Here is an 18,686-nt window from a genome sequence, read left to right as displayed (position 1 = left end):
ACCCATACTGAGATAGGAGTGTTGGTAGTTTGCTCCACCTTTGCAAGGAGTGCCCTGGTGTTGTACCACCTTACCCCAGTCCTGAAGATACTTTCAGGCGCAAACTTTGTTTGCTCACACTTGGATAAAGGATTAAACTAAATTTATTATACTCTAACCAAGTGAAAAATAAACTTTCAACATCTTTCTCTAAATCCAGAGTAATTTATTAAAAAAGGGTGGCACACCATTTGGCAACTCCTATGGGTAGAGATGACCTGCTAATGCTTCTGCCTGGTATCTCCACTTGGGCCTGGCTCCCCCCGAAGAGACCTCAATAAAGGTCGAAACTAGTCTGGGTTGTGGCCCTTCCCTTAATGCATAACATTAGACATATCCGCAAGGAGATGTGTTTTGCATTATGGGAGATACTGAGATAGGCGTGTTGGTAGCTTGCTCCACCTTTGCAAGGAGTGCCCTGGTGTTGTACCACCTTACCCCAGTCCTGAAGATACTTTCAGGCACAAACTTTGTTTGCTCACACTTGGATAAAGGATTAAACTAAATTTATTATACTCTAACCAAGTGAAAAATAAACTTTCAACAGATCAATCCATTTTTCCTTTCATTCTCATAAGAGCTTATGCTCTCCCTTGTTTATTTGTAACTCCAAAAGTTGTGTGTGTGTGTGCGTGCATTCTTATTTTGTGGCTTCAAAATAAGAATGAGTCTTTAACATTTCCCATTTATGTCTATTTTACTTTGCCAAAATGAAGACTTTCTCTTTTTATCAAAGAAGATCCAAAAAAAAAAGTAAAATTTTGCTTTCCCTAAATATAATAACTATCAAAAGTTTTTTTCTACATTTCCTCTTTTTGCTTGCTTCCATATTTTGCTATAAAATATAGATGAGTTTGTAATATTCTTTGTTACAATATCTATGTAAGATAAATATAAGCTTCTCAGCTCTATATTTTATTATGCACACACTAGAGATCACTTATGATGAATTTAACTTTCTGACATAGTTTGGCACAGCATTGAATAAGCTTTTGTACTCAATTCTGCTTGTAATTTTGTTGAAGCTTGGTGTTTCAGGCTAGTGAAACCTACTCGATTCACTAATAAAAGGCAAATGTATGGGTTGTAGGTAGAGTTTGTGTTGCATAAATCGTGCTGCCAATGCAACTCTGATTGCAGTCTTGTTCTCATTAGCTCACTGGTAAGTTTTCGAAGCTTGATTTTCTTTCTACATTTGGTTATAAAATACAGATGGATTCATAATATCCTCCATTTTGATATAATAAAACCATCATTAATTTCATGGAGAACATTGTATTTAAAAAACAACACATCGTAAAAATCAACAAAATTTTGCACTTATTTTTTCGAATAAATTGCCACATAACAAGCTAGTGATTAAATTGGAATGGATGGGGCTAAACAGTAAATTAGTTCACTGGATAGATTGGCTGTCTGATAGGTATCAGTGAGTTATCTGTGGAGGAGTGATATCCCCTAAAGTTACTAGTGGTGTACCCAAGGGTCTGTTTTGGGTTCATCTGTATGTTTAATTTGTATGCAAATGATATTGGGTAAAGTTTGAATGATGATATGCTGTTGTTGATGATGAAGATACAAAGTTGGGGGAGCTATCAGGAGTAGAGTGGAAGCTGTGGCTTTACAAGTAGACTTGAATACACCAGCTGATGGGTAAATGAGTGGGGTTGTCAATTCAATGTGAAGTGTGAGGTTTTAAAATTTGGGAAGCAGAGATGGGATGTAGAGTACACAATCAATCCAAATATTTTGGAAGACGTAGAGGAGATGAGAGATCTGGGAGTGATTGTGAACAAGGACCTAAGTTTGGGAGACACATATGCTTCTTTCAAAACAAGCATACAACACACACACAAACAAAAAATTATTTTCATTTGAAAGAAGTAATGTAAACTGCAGTTAAAAGTTTTTTTTTTTTTAAATGCAGATCCAACCCATGAAATACTGTTGTAAACTTAACTTATAATGCATTACATTAGTGATAGTATGAATGGGCTAATGGTTATATAATCTGGGAACCAAACATGGAACTTTTTCAAGTTATTTCAAGGCTGCCAGTAAACATGGTGATGGCATCACACTGAACATCACCTACCATCTAAAGACAATAATACATAACATTATACATATCCTTACGGATATGTATAATGTTATGCATTAAGGGAAGGGCCACAACCCAGACTAGTTTTGACCTTTATTGAGGCCTCTTCAGTGGGAGCCAGGCCCAGAAGTGGAGATACCAGGCAGAAGCAATGGTGAGGTCATCTTTACCTATAGGAGTTGCCAAAAAGCAGATGTGTTTTGCATTATGGGAGATACTGAGATAGGAGTGATGTTAGCTTGGTCCACCTTTGCTACGAGTTGCCCGGTGTTGTACTACCTTACCCCAGTCCTGAAGATATTTTCAGGCACAAGCTTTGTTTGCTCACACTTGGATAAAGGATTAAACTAAATTTATTATATTCTAGTAAATCTAGGTTAAAAATGAATGTTAATTGATTTTTATTTCTCTTAAAAAAGAAAAACTGAGAAAGCAAAATTATTTAAATAAATTTTTTTCCAATAATGGTTTTTAAAATTCATTTTGGGACAATAATTTTGTTTTTATTCTTTTAGAAATCGGAAACTGCATACAGTTATCAACATTAGATGTTCAGCATAATGAATTAATTGATATTCCAGAAACAATAGGTAATTTAAAAGTCTTGTCAAGGATGGGATTAAGGTATGTGATCTTTGTTACCAAATGACTATATTCATATAATACAATAGAAAACATTTATTGTAAATACTATACAGTCATACTCTGAAGTTACGTGGTAGGTGAGACCAACAAAAAGCACGTAAGTCGAATTTGCATAACTTGGGGTATAATTTTGCATGTAATTTATATATACAAACATACAAAATATTAGTTAATTGGGACCAAAGGTTTACAAAAACACCTATATTTTTTAAGAAATATAATCATAATTGTAGTTTTTCGTACATAAAAAAAATAGTTATTTCGATGTCGATGGTTGCATAAAATCTAATAGATTCGTCTGGCTGGATAATGTCTTTTTCTTGTCATGCAAAATTTCTTCATAGCAAGCTAATGATTTTTTTATTCCTTGCCTTGTGGCTATAATTCGTTCCTCGGTAGAATCTATGTCCTTCAAAATCTGTAAACCTTTCTTTTATGATTGTTCTTATTGTGGATTCCTGTAGATCAAACCTTGCGATTGTATTCAACAATCGCAAGGTTTTTAGACTATAAAAATCGTGTATGAATGGAGTCCACGTGTAACACGTCAGGACTTGTTCACAGCATGTGCGATACTGGCAAATGCGGCTGGCGTCGGAAAGATATGACTAGTGGTGAGCCATGAAGTGGGAGACGGGAATACGTACATATAAGAAAACTCCGTAACTCCAGATTCGCGTAAGTCGGGGTATTACTCTGCTGTTATTTTTAATTACATAATTGCATATGAAGAGCATTTTTTATTGAAAAGAATGCAGGGTGGCCCAAAATGACCTATCAAATTTAATGCTGTATTATTCCTGAACAAGGAAGCATATGAATCTCATCCAAAGTGTATTAAGGTCTATAACTTATGCCATTTATATTACATGTTCAGTATGTTTATCTTCAACCTCGACGATCTTCCACAATTGTATCACAAAATTGTACACCACCTTGTGGAGGACATCTGTTGGAATAGCCAAGATTTCACACTCGATAGATGGCTTTAGCTTATCCAAAGTCTTCGGATTGTTCTGATGCACTTTGTCTTTGAGATGCCACCATAAAAAAATCCAAAGGATTGAGGTCTGGTGAATAAGGCGGCTACTCATTTCCACTGCTTTGTACTGCATGTACTGCTTTGGATAATCCAAAGCAATGACATTCCCAGGGAAATATTCATTCAGAAGCTGGCGAATGGATTCTGTGTGATGGGGACGAGCACTGTCTTGCATGAAAAAGTGACTCATGAGCCCAGAACCGTAGAAGCCCTGGAGGAAAGGAATGAAATTGTTTTCAAGCAAGTTTTGATACTTCAGTGTGGATACGGTCCCCTCAGTAAAAACAGGTCCAAAAATGCCAACTTTTGACAAGACACACCAGACAGTCGCACGTTTTGGGTGAAGACTTGAAGAAACTGAAACATGATTTTCTGATCCCCCATATTCGCCAGTTTTGCCTGTTCTCGAACATCAAGCCAAAAGTGTGCTTCATAGGATGAATTTCTGGTTCTCAATTCTTCTAATCATTGCATTAGCAAAGTCCAGTCTTGCTACCATATTTGCTTGTGAATATATGGTAGTTGGATGTTGTTGGATCTGGATTTCATAGGAAAACAAATGAAGATCTTCCTTGAGAATTCACTGAAGACTGCTGCGTTTGATTGATCCTTAACATCCGAGATGCTCTCCATTGTAGACTTTTTTGGGCTTCTTTTAAATGTTTCCCCAAACTTTTTCCATGTTTCTTTCAGTCCTTGCTGTTGAAGGCCTGCCACTTTTAGAGTGATCGTCTAACACTGACCCAGTCTTGTGAAATTTCCTGATGAGGTTTGATATTGTGTGCCTGCCTGGTCCAACTTGATACCAAACTTTACTTGAAATGCTTTTCTAACCTTTTGGGGGCTTTCTGATGGTCGAATGTACTCTTTGATGATGAATACCTGCTGCACAGTAGTGTAGGCTCACATTTTTCATACCCTGCAAAATGAAAGGAAAACACAAATGACTTGATGGCTATAATGGTTCGGTAAAGTTTTTTCTAATTATACCAGTTAATTGCAGAGAAAATTGGATTTAAACTTAGTAGGTACATTTTGGGCCACCCTGTATGAACACTTAACATAACTCATAACATATCAGTATAATGCATTACAAAACAAACCTTTCTTGAATCTTCAATGGGATCATCTTTTGAATTGCATGAATGTTTTTTTTTTTGAAAATCATATACAATTAAAACATTAATTAGAATATGGTAATTTTAAGTTAATACTGTATGCCCACACTTTGTAGAGCCGACCTTGGCAAAGTGCCAAGAATAGTCAATTCATGCTGAAGGGGAGAAAGAAATAAAGGATGTACGAATTGGTCACTACACGCAAAATCACGTGCTTTATACATATATTTCCCAACTGTTGTACAAGCAAAATAGTTACCATTTAAAAACTAGAATTTTCATAAAAGAAAAGCTAATTTTCTGACGTATAATAATAAACACTCATCCCACGAAATGTATGATTACCCTAATATCGGAATCTATTCTCCTTCTTTTGACATGCACAGAGGTGTCAAAAGGTCTCGCATCTGTGGGCGTACAGTACTATTTCATTTTTTGTGAAATAAATGCTTTACTGGACATGATAATTTTTTTTTTTTTATGTGAATCCCAATCATAAAAGGTTGTACTTATTGTACATTAATATTTTGGTAGGAAGAATACTAGATAATCCAAAAACCCTGTTCTCAAGACCGACATGGACCTTCAAGCCACTCACTTCTCCAGTAAGTAAGAATGGTGGTCTCACAAACCAGGCAATGAGTTAGTTATTTCTGATTTTTATGGTGCAAAGACATGAAAGGTCATGCTGCACTAGGACACAAGTTATAGCAGTACATTTAGTAAGACAGTCACAAACATCCATGCCCCTGGCAGGATTTGAACCTGCAGCCTCCTGGCTAGAGGTTCACTCAAGCCAACACCAGGCAATGAAAGTCATCTATGCCCTAAAGACATTCATAAGCATCTATATCAACCTAGCAAGTATACATGATAGATGTGAAATTGTTATGATATGAAATATTTTGTTTGTAGTACTGCATAATTTTGGTTCCTTACTACATTTAGTCAACTTAATATGCATTTAATTGGTGTGTTGGGGGAGGGAGGGGATTTGAGCATTCTATGTGTATGTGAAAAGCTTAGGGCTTAGGTTACTGGAAATCCCATGTACTTTTTCCAAAATCTTCTGAAAATCATGAAAAGGGTCTGTTATATTGCTGTTTTGCATACCTATCACTTTCTATTAGATTTAATATTCTATCACTGCATGCTAAAGATTGGGGAGGAAGAATGAGGGACAATACTGAAAATTGTATCTTGTAGGTAGCAACACAAAGAAATGCAGAAATAATATGAACATGAACTGTGGTTGCTGCATAGTTAATCATACCCTTGCATAATTCTAGAACTGAAAGAGGATTTGGATAAGCATTGCTAGTTGATTCAAAGTTTCGAAAGATATAAGATAGTTAACTCTGGAAATTTTTTAAATTTGCTACAGAAAAGGGATGTACATCATCTTACCACTAAGATGATGATGAATAAGGTTTGCTTTTTTTTTTTTATAAGAATATGAAACAGGCTTCACTTATTCTATAAACTATAATTTAAAAGAATATTTTCTTGTATATCATGCCAGACTACTCATTCTGGCAGGGTTGGGTATCTTTATGTATTAGATCAAATCTAATTATTACAGTAAAAAATAATGTGGTGATATGCTATTGCTTTTCTAATGTACTAAAATAAAGTTCTGTATTTAGAAAGTAACTGACTATAACATAAGCAGCAACAGTTATGTGCTTGTGAACTTGCTCATGCTAATAATACAATCTAGTCTGACAACAAATAGTGCATATTGTATGACTCTCTTTACAGTGTTTTTCTTTATCTTATTCAGAAATTAATGTTGTTATAAAAAAATAAAACTTATTTTAAAATACTAAAAAAGTGATAATTAAGTTTGTATCAGTTACCATCACAGAAATAAAGCAATAATATATATGCTCTCTTGAGAACTTGAGAATGTTTTCCATTATAGCAGATACGTAGAACAAATTATAGTGGAACCAACTGCTCAGTTTATAAAACAAGTCTCTCAGTATTACTTCTTGTGAAAACTATTGCTTCCACTTAACTGAAAATGAAAATGTACATTCTCTTCAAAAAACTATCTAGCTGAGATAGTTATTTTCATTTCAGCTGTATACTTATTTATTATGATAGCACAAGATGTGCCATTATAAGTTTAGGCAAGTTAATTTATTATTACTAATTATTTATTATTACATGAGCAACTCAATGGATTCTATGATTGGAAACTTTTTTCTTGAAACCATGTTTCTGGAGTGGTACTGTCTTGCTTTTCTTCCACTCCTTAGGAATCTATTCCACTGCAAGATTTTCATTAAATAACCAGGTCATGGGCATAACTAATTTGAATATTCTTTAAAAACATGTGATATGTCATCCATTCCTACAGCCTTATTAGCATCTAACCCAATCAACACTTGATAACAACTCACAGAGGAGAAGGTGCTGCAAGACCTTACATCCATGGCATGAAACTCATCAAAGAAATACCTCATGATAAATATGGTACTGCAATATTTACAAAAGAAAACTTGATCCCATCGTCCATTGACTTGATGAACAACAGAAACATTGAGATTATTACAATCACATTTAAAAATATCTCAATCACCTCAGTCTATAAACCACCAGAAGAATCTTTTTCCTTCCCTGACATCCTCCTCAATAATAATGCATACATGACTAATGTTGTATTAGGTGACTTTAACAGCCGTGGTGTTAACTGGGGTTACACAAAGTCCAACGAAGATGGAGAACTTGTTGAAAAATTGGCTGAAAACCTTCTCTAAACCTGATACATAATCCAAAACTCCCTGCTTCTTTCAACAATGGCAGATGGAAGCAAGGCTATAACCCTGATCTCATATTTGTTAGCTCAAAAATATCCGACATTTGTGTTAAAAAGGTCTTAAATCCAATTCCACATACTCAACATAGACCTATAATGTTTCAATTCAACTCAGCAATTATGCCTAATAGTCCCTTACAGACGACGATTTAATTTCCAAAAAACTAATTGGAATGGTTTCATGGAAGATCTCGACTGCTCCATATAACAAGTCCCACCAAACCCTCAAGAATATCCTGAATTCATAAAAATACTGAGGAAAATCTCCACCAAACACATCCCCTGAGGATGCTACACAAACTACATTCCAGGCCTTTCCAATGACATACAAGCCCAGTATGTATGCTGATTACATACAACTTTACAACACCAACCCCTTCTCAGAAGAGACTATCCAAGCAGGAGAAAAATTATGCTCCAAGATGGCAGCAAAAAGGCGTTCCTCATGGAAAAACGAAATAGAAGCCCTTGATATGACCCATAGTAGCAGAAAGGCATGGAACTTTATCAACAGAATTAGGAAGGATTTCACTAAGCCATATGAGCATCCGAAGGTAACAGCTAATCAAACTGCTCACCAGCTGCTGCTGAATGGAAAATTCCCTAAAAAGCACACAAAAAAGAAGATACTTAGAACCCCAAGTGAGGAACAAAATATGATTAACTCAGATTTCACCATAACTGAACTCAAATTTAATTGCCATAAACCAATTAAAACTTCAAAAATCTGCAGGCCTTGATGATGTCTGTAATGAACAGATTAAACATTTTGGAAACAGGACTAAAGAGTGGATATTAAACCTATACAACACTTGCCTCAGGATACCAACTATCTGGAGGCATGCCAAAGTGGTGGCCTTTCTGAAACCAGGGAAACTCCAACAGAAGCAAAAAATTACAGACCTATATCACTACTCAGCAACCTCTTTAAACTCTATGAACGATTAATTTTGAATAGGCTACAACCCCTAATCGAACCACATCTTATTGCTGAGCAGGCTGGCTTTAGGCCAGGCAAATCATGCACATCACAAATTCTCAACCTCGCTCAATATATAGAAAATGGTTATGAGAAAAAACTAGCCACGGGAGCAGTCTTTGTAGACCTAACTGCAGCATATGATACCATAAACCATCTCACACTCAGAAATAAAATATACAGAATAACTAGAGGCTATAGCCTTGTCCTCCGGATCCAATCACTCTTGGAAAACAGACGCTTTTATGTGGACCTGGGGGTTAGGAAGAGCCTCTGTCACCCCCCAAAAAAATGGCCTCCCCCAGGGAAGTGTGTTATCGCCATTACTTTCAACATCTACATCAATGATCTCCCCATCTTTCCAGGAACTAGAAATTTTATTTATGCTGATGACCTTGCCATAGCTACTCAATCAAAAAATTTCAAGTCCATTGAAACTACTCTAGCACTTGCCTTAAATAATCTAACCACATACTATACCAGCAATCAACTAAAACCAAACCCCTTGAAAACCCAGACTGGCCTTTTCCACCTTAACAATAAGGAAGCCAACAGGAAGCTACAGATTTCTTGGGAAGGCTCTGAAATAGAACATTCGATCGCACCATCTCATATAAAACCCACATAGAAAAAACAATGGCAAAAGTGAATGCAAGAAACAATATATTATGAAAGCTTACCTCCTCCAAATGGGGTGCAGACCCTGACACACTGAGATCTTCTGCCTTGGCCCTTTGCTATTCTTCTGCTGAATATGCCTGCCCAGATCCTGCCATGCTAAAAAACTTGATCCAGCATCCTGTAATTAAGCTGCCGCTTAATTACAGGATGCCTGAAACTAACACCACTTAAAGACCCATATACTTTGGCTGGTATTGCACCCCCCCTTTAATTCGAAGATTTTCATTCTCAGCTGATGAAAGAAGCAGACAAATGAATGATGTACACCACCCACTATTCGGCCAGACCACAGTGCCCCAAAGACTAAGATCCCGACCTAGCTTCCTGGCAACTGTTGAACCACCTAAAAACCTCCCAGAGACAAGACTTCAACAATGGCTTGCACTGTATCCTGAAAATAATACTGGTATTCCAATAGCTGAACATCTTCCACGTGGTGCCCACTTGGACTTGAATACTTGGAAAAGCCTCAGCAGACTGTGAACGACAGGACGCTGCAAACAAAACCTCATCAAATGGGGCTACCTCACTGGCCCAGACAATTGTGAGTGTCGGACAACCCAGTCCATGGAACACCTTCTTGCTTGCCCCTTTCTTCCATCACCTTGCACAGAAAGAGCAGTTGATTGTGCAAGATACTGGAGGAACATCTGGCCATATCTATTGTATATAAGTTAGTATAGTTTCCTTTTTTCATATTTAATTATTATTTCCCTGTATAATTCACCTACCAAATCTAAGCTAATCTCATTGTAATGTATCCTAATTTGGTGTAACTCATGTTGTACCACTTACTTACTACTGTACTACTTGTGTTTGGATATGAAATTAAAAAAAAAAACACTCGATATATCTATGATTTGTTCACCTCTAATTTTTCTCCAATATTTTCCTCCCTTCTGCATGGCATCATTTACACCAGCAGTCATGCTGAACCAAAACAAATGTAATAAATAAGTGGAATATGTACATCTTTTAGTTGGAATTTGGTTTGAGAATGGTTTATCTTATTTAATTGATACAAGAGTGAGATTAGTTAGTCTCTACATGTTTATTCACTTATGTTAGTTCTTATTTTTAGAGATTCTGAGAAGTGTAATTGTTTTTTGATTTCTTGGAAATCAATAATAATGAGGACATTCTCCATTTCAGGGATGTATTGGAATTTTATGGCATGTAGTGAGATTTGATAAAATATTTGTTGCAAATAAATATTGCTTGTTTGTAATTTTTCTTTGTAATGAGATATAAATAGTCTGGTATGGGGATATTACAATCCTGGCAATAATAAATTAAATGTGACTTCAGAGAATGAATGGTTCACCGAATGCAGATGTTGCATCCTGATTGACAGATAAATTTGTAAACATTATGCTGTAATCTTATCTACATTCTTCTCTCAGAAGGATGAGAGTAGTATTGCAAAAAGTCCAGAGGCAACTGACTGAAATAGTTTTTGGCCTCTGGAATGTTGAGAAGATGCAATTTACTGAGTCTAGTGGATAGAAGGAGGAGGGGTAATATGATAGAGACAAGTTGGTAAGGTGTTGTTATCAAATTAACATTGAAGAGGTTTTTTCATAGAATGGGGCAAGAACAAAAAGTCATCCCTAGAAGCTGTATAAAGAGGGTGTGCGCAAAGGAACGAAAAGCAGTTTTTTTGCGGTGAGAGTGGTGAATCAGGAATGCATTGCCTGAGTGTGGTGTCTGCAGAGAATTTAAATGTATTAAAGGCACAGTATGATGAGCTGTGTGTATGACAGAGGAGATCTCCCATGATCTACCTTTCATCTTTAATTGTGATCTGTTTTGGTTGCCACCTTCTATTAATAGTTCTAATCATTTTGTACACCTCCCTAGTTTTATGCTCTCTATAGTGCTGTTCTTTATTAATGCACTGAACTTTTAACCATTTCATCTTATCCATTCTGACTACTTTTTTCACCTCATTACACTTTCTTCTATATTGCTCCGCTATTTGTTTTGATGTATTCCTTCTTATCCTCAACAGTCTCTTCTCGTGTATTAACTTCAGTGTTTCCTGTCTAATCCACTTCTTCTTGATCTTCTCTTCTTCTGACACATTACTGATGAGACCTTAATAAAGATCGAAACCGGTATGGGTAGTGGCCCTTACCTTAATGCATACCATTATACATGTCTGCAAGAAGATGTGCTTTGCATTATGGGAGATACTGAGACAAGGAGTGATGAGAGCTTGGTCCATCTTTGCTGTGAGTTGCCAAAGTGTTGTTGTATATTACCTCAATCCTGAAGATATTTTCAGGTGCAAACTTTGTTTTCTTACTTGGATAAAGGATTAAACTAAATTTATTATTGCCTTCCATATGCTTGGGATTTTTAGACCATCATTATTGTTCAGATTGGGGTGGTTGATAAGAATCTCACAGACTTCCTTAAATTTGCATTCACACCATGTTTTGGTGTGATGTAAACAACTGGTGCTTTTCCAGTCAATTCTATGTAAAGTGTTCAGGGCATGATCAGAAAGGCCAGTAGTTATTATATTTAATGTGTTGTTTAGGGGTGCTTAAGGGTCAAAGCTGTATAACTGAGAGGAGACCTCCACATAGCCTTTAAAGGAATGCGGAGAACCGACCAGGGCTTCTGACCTAATGTCCAATCCTCACCGTCTCGTGGTGCACCCTGTTGGGTATCTACTTGGATACTGAATGAACGAGGATGGGCTGGCAATTTGGGATTTAGCCGACCAAATTGTATTCTTATTGGTTAAACCAAAATATAGAATGATGGTACAACATGACAAAATTTCATGCCGGCTGGGGCGTCGCCCGGTTAAACAAGGCCCCCATTGTTTTTGCCAGGGAACCAGGGCGAACAGTGAAAAGTCAGCTACTGGAACAAATCTGAAAACAAACCCCAACTCAACATCACCAGAGTTAAAGATCGGTACTATCAACGTAAGAAGCCTGAATGGCAAAGAAATGGAGTTAGCTGAAGAATTAGATAAGTACCAGATCGACATAATAGGGGTGACTGAAACAAAAAAGACCAAAACTGGTGAGATCTTTCTGAGCAATAAATACAAAATGTTATATTCAGGCAATGACAATCAAGGAAAAGAAGGAGTAGCCATAGTATTCAACACAAAATACGAGGCTAATCTTCTTGAATGGCACTCAGGCTCAAGTAGAGTAATGTGGGCAAATATGAGAATGGGGAACTGGACAATGAGACTTATTTGTGCCTATGGGCCCACAGAAGGTTCTACTAAAGTAGAAGTGGGAGAATTTTTTGAGGCTTTAGAGAAAGTAAATGGCACAATGAAAAAGGAAAAGTTGGTTCCTTGTTGGGGATCTAAATAGCAGAGTAGGAAATGATTGTGAGACATACAAAAATATTTTGGGAAAATTTGGAGAAAAGAGCAAAGCTAATAATAATGGCAAGTATCTGTTGGATTTCTGCTAGGGACATGAACTGGTTATTACTAACACCATGTTCCAACATAAAAATGTGCACAAATTCACATGGAGAGAAGAGGCAAGGAATAAGAAAAGTCTCATTGACTATGTTATTGTTGATAGTGATGTTTTCTCCCTGGTGCAGGACACCAGAGTGTACAGAGGATTTGAAATTGGAAGTGATCACTATTTAGTCTTGAGCAGGATAAAATTGAATTTCATATCAAAAAGAATGACATGTAAGAAAGTTTTAACTCGAATAAAAGTTGAGCAGCTCTCAGATGTGAACTGTAGACTAAAATACACAAAGCTTATTGAAGAAAAAATGAAAGAGTTTGAGAACAGGAATCAAACCTTGGAGATTCAGTGGCAAACTCTGAAGAAAACATTGATTGATTCAGCCAGAGAGGCATGTGGTGAGGTTGTCTGCAAGGATAAAAAAATCAGAACTCCCTGGTGGACACAGGAAGTTAAAGAGGCAGTGAAGGTCATAACAAACGTTTCTGTCAAATAAGTCAGCGTGTGCTCTTAGAGAATATAGAGACAAATGCAAGAATGCTAAACTCTGTGTAAAACTAGCTAAACAAAAGCCATGGGAGGACTTTGGCAAGAATATAGACAATAAATATCAAGAAGGTGGCAAAATATTCTGGAGGTTGTTGAAGAAGCTTAGAAATGGAGGAAAGAGTGCTGTAAAAGGTGTTGGAGATGATAAAGGTGACATGAAAACGGGAGAAAAAGATATCCTTGAAGTATGGAGTAATTACTTTGAAAAACTGCTAAATGAAACAAGCAGTGATGATAGCACAGTGGTAAAAAACACTGACCAGGCATGTAGTCAAGAATACATATCCATATTTGAAGTAGAAAAAGCCATCAAAGGCTTGAAAGGTGGAAAGGCAGCAGGAGTAGATGATATTTGACCAGAAATGCTGAAAATATGGTGGTATAAGAGTCTTACAGTGGCTGCACTGCATAGTTCAGAAAGCCTGGACAGAGGGACGAATTCCCGATGATTGGAGTAGAGCTCTCATAGTACCAATATATAAAAAGGGAAATAAAACTGAATGTGAGAATTAGAGAGGTATTTCCCTACTGATTGTTCCTGGCAAGATCTAGGCAAGTATACTTGAGAAACGGTTGAGAAGAATTGTGGAAGAAAAGCTTGGTGAAGAACAAGCTCGATTCCGGCCAAATAGAGGCTGTCAGGATCAGATCTTCACTTTACGACAAATAGTTGAGAAAGCATGGGAATATAACAAAAATCTGTATTTAAGTTTTGTCGATTTGGAAAAGGCATATGACAAGGTGCCAAGAGAGAAGCTATTCAATACGCTGCAGTTATATGGTGTCAATGGGGCATTATATCAAGCAATACTTAGTCTTTATTTGAGTTGTAAGTCGGCAGTTAGAATTGAAGGAAGTACAGGAAGATGGTTTAATAAATCTGGTGTGAGACAAGGATGTACATTATCCCCTCTTTTATTCATTATCTATATGGATCACATTATGAAGGAAAGTGGTATTAAACATGATATCAAAATTGGAGATGTTAATGTCAGCTCTTTGCTTTATGCGGATGATGTTATACTTCTAAATAAATCTGTTACAAGTCTGCAAGATTCTCTGACTAAATTGACTAGCTGTTGTAATAGATATGGTATGAAGGTCAGCAATAAAAAGACAAAGACAATGAAAATAGGCAGAATCATTGAAAATGTCAACTGTGTTTTGAATGGAGAACCTGTGGAACAAGTAAAACATTTCAGCCACTTAGGCTCGATTTTTAGTGAAGATGGTAAATTAAATATAGAAATAGACAACAGAATCAGCAAAGCTGGTATGGTGGGAAGTCAATTGAATAAATTCATGTGGAATAAGAGAGAAATTAGTCGGAACACTAAATTAGCTGTATACAAGACAGTGTTCAAACCAGTTTTAACTTATGGATCTGAGAGCTGGGTCAGAAGTAAAACACTTGACCAAAGACTAGATACCACAGATATGAGAGTCTTGAGAAAGATTATAGGCATGACCAGATGGCTTCAATGCAATATCATATTAAAAACGAGGATATTAGGAAAGAACTTGACATTGTCAGCATCCAGGAATGCGTTAGCAGAGCTAATCTCAGGTGGTATGGTCCCTTAAACAGAATGGGCGAAGAAAGATTAGCAAAAAGTGTTCTCTGCCAGGTTGGCAGGAAAACGACCCAGAGTAAGACCAAGATATAGGTGGATTGATGCGGTACAAAGTGCCTTAGACGATAGAAATATAAGATCTGATAATGATAATATTGGAGTCTTGACAAGTAACAGACTGATTTGGAGGAAAATTGTAGATAGGAAGTTAGTAATGATGTAATTTTTTTTCATGTACACCCCTTGATGGTACATGGCAGGAATTTGATGATGATGAATGTGTTGTTTATGTTCCTTTTCTCTGATAGGAATTGTGCATCCTGTTTCCTCTATATATGATGGATTACAGGTGCTGTAAATACGGTATACTCCAGGGTGTGCCAGCAGAGGGAGTGGGTCTTTGGATGAGTTGAGTAAGCTTTTTAATTTTGCAGGAAGTTTAAAGGTGGCTTTGGTTATAGTTTTATTGCTGGTTTATCTTTGTTTTTTATTGAGGTCTTGTAGAGAATTTTGTTAATACTGTTTTATATTTTAATATAAATAGTGTTAATAGTCTTTCTAAAAAATGGCTGTAACCATTTTTTAGAAAGGTATTGCTGACAGCTTTAAATTTGTCTTTCAGTGCTTGTTCATTGGAGCAGATCTTCGAAGCCCTGTTTTTTGGAGTATTAATTAAACCTAGTTTTTGTGTTTGGTGGTGGTAGGAATTTTTGCATATATATATTGCCCAGTATGTGTCAGTTTCTTGTCCTGACATACGGAGGAGAAACATGGACTTTTATCAGAAGCCCTAAACAAAAAGCTGAGAACAACACAACATCGTATGGAGAGAAGTATGCTAAAAATAACATTAAGAGATAGGAAGACAATTGCCTGGATAAGATCTCAAACAGGTGTCATGGATATTGTAAAATACATTAAACAGGCTAAATGGAGATGGGCTGGCCATATTGCCAGATGCAGTGACGGGAGTTGGACTAGAAAAACAACAGAGTGGAGACCAGTGGATGGAGCAAGACAAAGAGGAAGCCCAAGAAGAAGGTGAAGGGATGAACTGGAACAAATTGCAGGAGTGAGATGGATGGGAGAGGCAGAAAACCGTGTGGTCTGGAAAATCTTGGAGAACACCTTAGTCCAGCAGTGGACAGAACCAAAAAGTTGAAGAAGAAAGATGTCGGTTTCCGGTTGCACTGATCATCATGCAAACACTAAAAGAAAGAAGAAAAAAAACGACTTTCCTTTTTTTGCAAACTATGCTGTCCATCAAAGATAATATCAGTGTTATCAGCTCTGTTCTGGATCTTAGTTCTCATTAACCTCTCCAACACTTTAACCAAAACACCTGACATACACATTGGTCTATACGTTGATGGTTTAGTTCTATCACTCTCCTTATGAAGAGGTACAATCTTGGAACAAAATACATGGTGATATATCATCATGTCCCATAACATCAAGTTTGCTCAATTCCCTATATACCTCTTGCTCACTCACAGTCAGTCTCTCCTCATCCACTGCTCTTAAACTCCACAATATTGCATTCACAACCATGAAAGACCTTTATAAACTGCTCATTAACACGTTCGCTGCCAACTACGAGTATACTCGTAGTTTGCAGCGACGGTTTGGTAAACGAGCTACAAGTATACTCGTATGATGCTTACCGCCGGCAACGAGATTACCATACTGACCTTGAAGAAGTGAAATTGCTCGACATACAGGAACAGACTATGCTGAAGTAGCGTGGCAGCGAACGTGTTAACTATATCCTCTGCAGCAGTTGTCCTTATATAATTTTTTTCCAATCAGTGTCATCCTACTAATTATTCTCTCTTTTGTTTTGTTATTTTTTGCTCACTACATATCAAAAGAACTAGGTTTTTTTTTATTGCTTCATCAGCTACCTACTGTTCATACTGCACTTTTGTCACTCTTACCAACCAAGTCTCCCTCCTTGCCTGTTCTTTGTACTCCTCCTACCACTCATCTTATGTTTCTTCTATAATGCCTTCTTTCCCTGTATTGAATGCTTGATCTCTTCATTCATACATTTCACACCTATTTTATTTAAACTTCAGACCCTTGGAATACATTTAGACATTGCATCAATTGGATAGTTCTTAAATAGCACCCAAGAAACATTGATCTCCTTTCCACACAACTCCTCATTCCATGCTACAGCTGCAAGCTGTCTCCTGTGCTCCTCATAATCACTAGCCATGTAGCTCCACATATACTCTTTCCTAACAGAATCCTCACATGGATGGCAACAAACCAGGCAATCACTTAATGGTCACTCTCACCAGCTGGAGGTAGATTTGACACCTTATTTATAACATCCACTGATGAGATGATCATATCTAAGACCACTCCCAATCCTCACGTGCCCTCTGTTACATACCATCTGAGGTAGTTGTCCCTCAAAACTCAAGAAACTCATTTTCTTTACTTCCGGTTGCTCTCTCATCATCCTCATCTATGTTGTGCCATAATTAAAGTCATTCACAATGATTACCCTTTTCCTATTTCCCTGGCTAATTTGCTTATACATTTCATGGTTACTACCCTCCACATTGTCAGGTCTCCATCAGCATCCAAATAAGTATTTTATTCTATTCACCTCCATCTTACTGCATTAAAACCACTGTCACTAATTGATTGGATTGATTTCATTTGATTGCCCCTTGTACGAACATAACTCTTTTTCTATCATCGATAGCACTCCACCTCCCTTTTTACCCTTCCTATCTTCAAAAAATACATCATATTCTTATCTCTATTCCTGTCAGGATGTTGTCCTCATCTAACCATGTTCCACTTATTCCAGCACTTATTGGGTGAACGAACTCAATCAATGCAACCATTTCCCTTATTTCTGATACTTCTAGCATTCATATACAAACATAACAGCTCATTCCTGGATCTATAACAAGTTTCTGATACCAGTTATTAGATGTGACTTCTCAATACCTTCCTGGAACCATTTTTTTTTTTCCTTAACATCCCAGAACCTTTTTCAAGTCCAACTATTCTCTCCATTCTTGTCCACATACATATTCAATTCCTTGTTGAGCATCAGTCTTTCTCATGCTGTGTTCCCTTGTCCTCCTTGCCCTGTTTGTCTTGCACACTTGTTTTCTTATTCTCAGCACTTATCTTACCCACACCTCCACCACTTCAATCTCTCTTCCTTACTCTCCTGCTCTTTCACATCACTTCTTACTTGCTCAGATTCATTCTCTGCACTCATTATATCCCTTTCAGCAGCAGTGCATCACTCTTATATAGTTCAGTTCATCCTTCAAACTCATTTCCCACATTAACAAACTACACTCCTTTCTCTTCACACATTTCTGCTAACATATCATTCATAATCCTCGCTCTCTGCTTCATCTCATCGATGTCATACTTGGGCAGTACACTTATTACTTACCTTTCCTATCAGACTATTATCTTTTATCAATTTCAGCAATCTTCTCCGCTCGGTTAGCCTAGTGGCTATGTGTTTCACAACTATATGTCTGGGAAAGGAGTGTCCTAGGTTCGATTCCTGTCAACGACGTGAGGAGCTTAAGGATCTTCCTCAGCTATAGCCAAGTTTGTCGGTCTTGGGCGTAGATAGCAGGGTTTCCCCCCCCCCCCCCCCCAGTTTATCTGGGGTTTTTCATCCCGC

General features: G+C 37.1%; 1 protein-coding gene and 1 long non-coding RNA gene across 3 annotated transcripts in view; one reads left to right on the top strand and one right to left on the bottom strand.

Moving 5' to 3' along the window:
* The window catches only part of LOC150101188 (uncharacterized), a 320,189-nt gene that overhangs the window by 123,408 nt on the left and 178,095 nt on the right, over nucleotides 1-18,686 (bottom strand). The window lies entirely within an intron of this gene.
* LOC150101189 (leucine-rich repeat protein soc-2 homolog) overlaps nucleotides 1-18,686 on the top strand; it is a 408,424-nt gene that overhangs the window by 293,667 nt on the left and 96,071 nt on the right. For both annotated transcript variants that reach the window (XM_090402102.1, XM_090402101.1), the window contains one exon: nucleotides 2,656-2,764. In XM_090402102.1, coding sequence (XP_090258228.1) covers nucleotides 2,656-2,764 — 109 coding nt within the window. The remainder of the gene's footprint in view (nucleotides 1-2,655; nucleotides 2,765-18,686) is intronic.

The sequence above is a fragment of the Typopeltis vanoorti genome, chromosome 12 (assembly GCF_054136105.1).
Source record: "Typopeltis vanoorti isolate ZY-2024b chromosome 12, IOZ_Tvanoo_1.0, whole genome shotgun sequence".
In the NCBI taxonomy this organism is placed as follows: domain Eukaryota; kingdom Metazoa; phylum Arthropoda; class Arachnida; order Uropygi; family Thelyphonidae; genus Typopeltis; species Typopeltis vanoorti.
The sequence above is the reverse complement of the archived record's forward strand: the minus strand, read 5'-3'. Positions and strand labels throughout refer to the sequence as shown.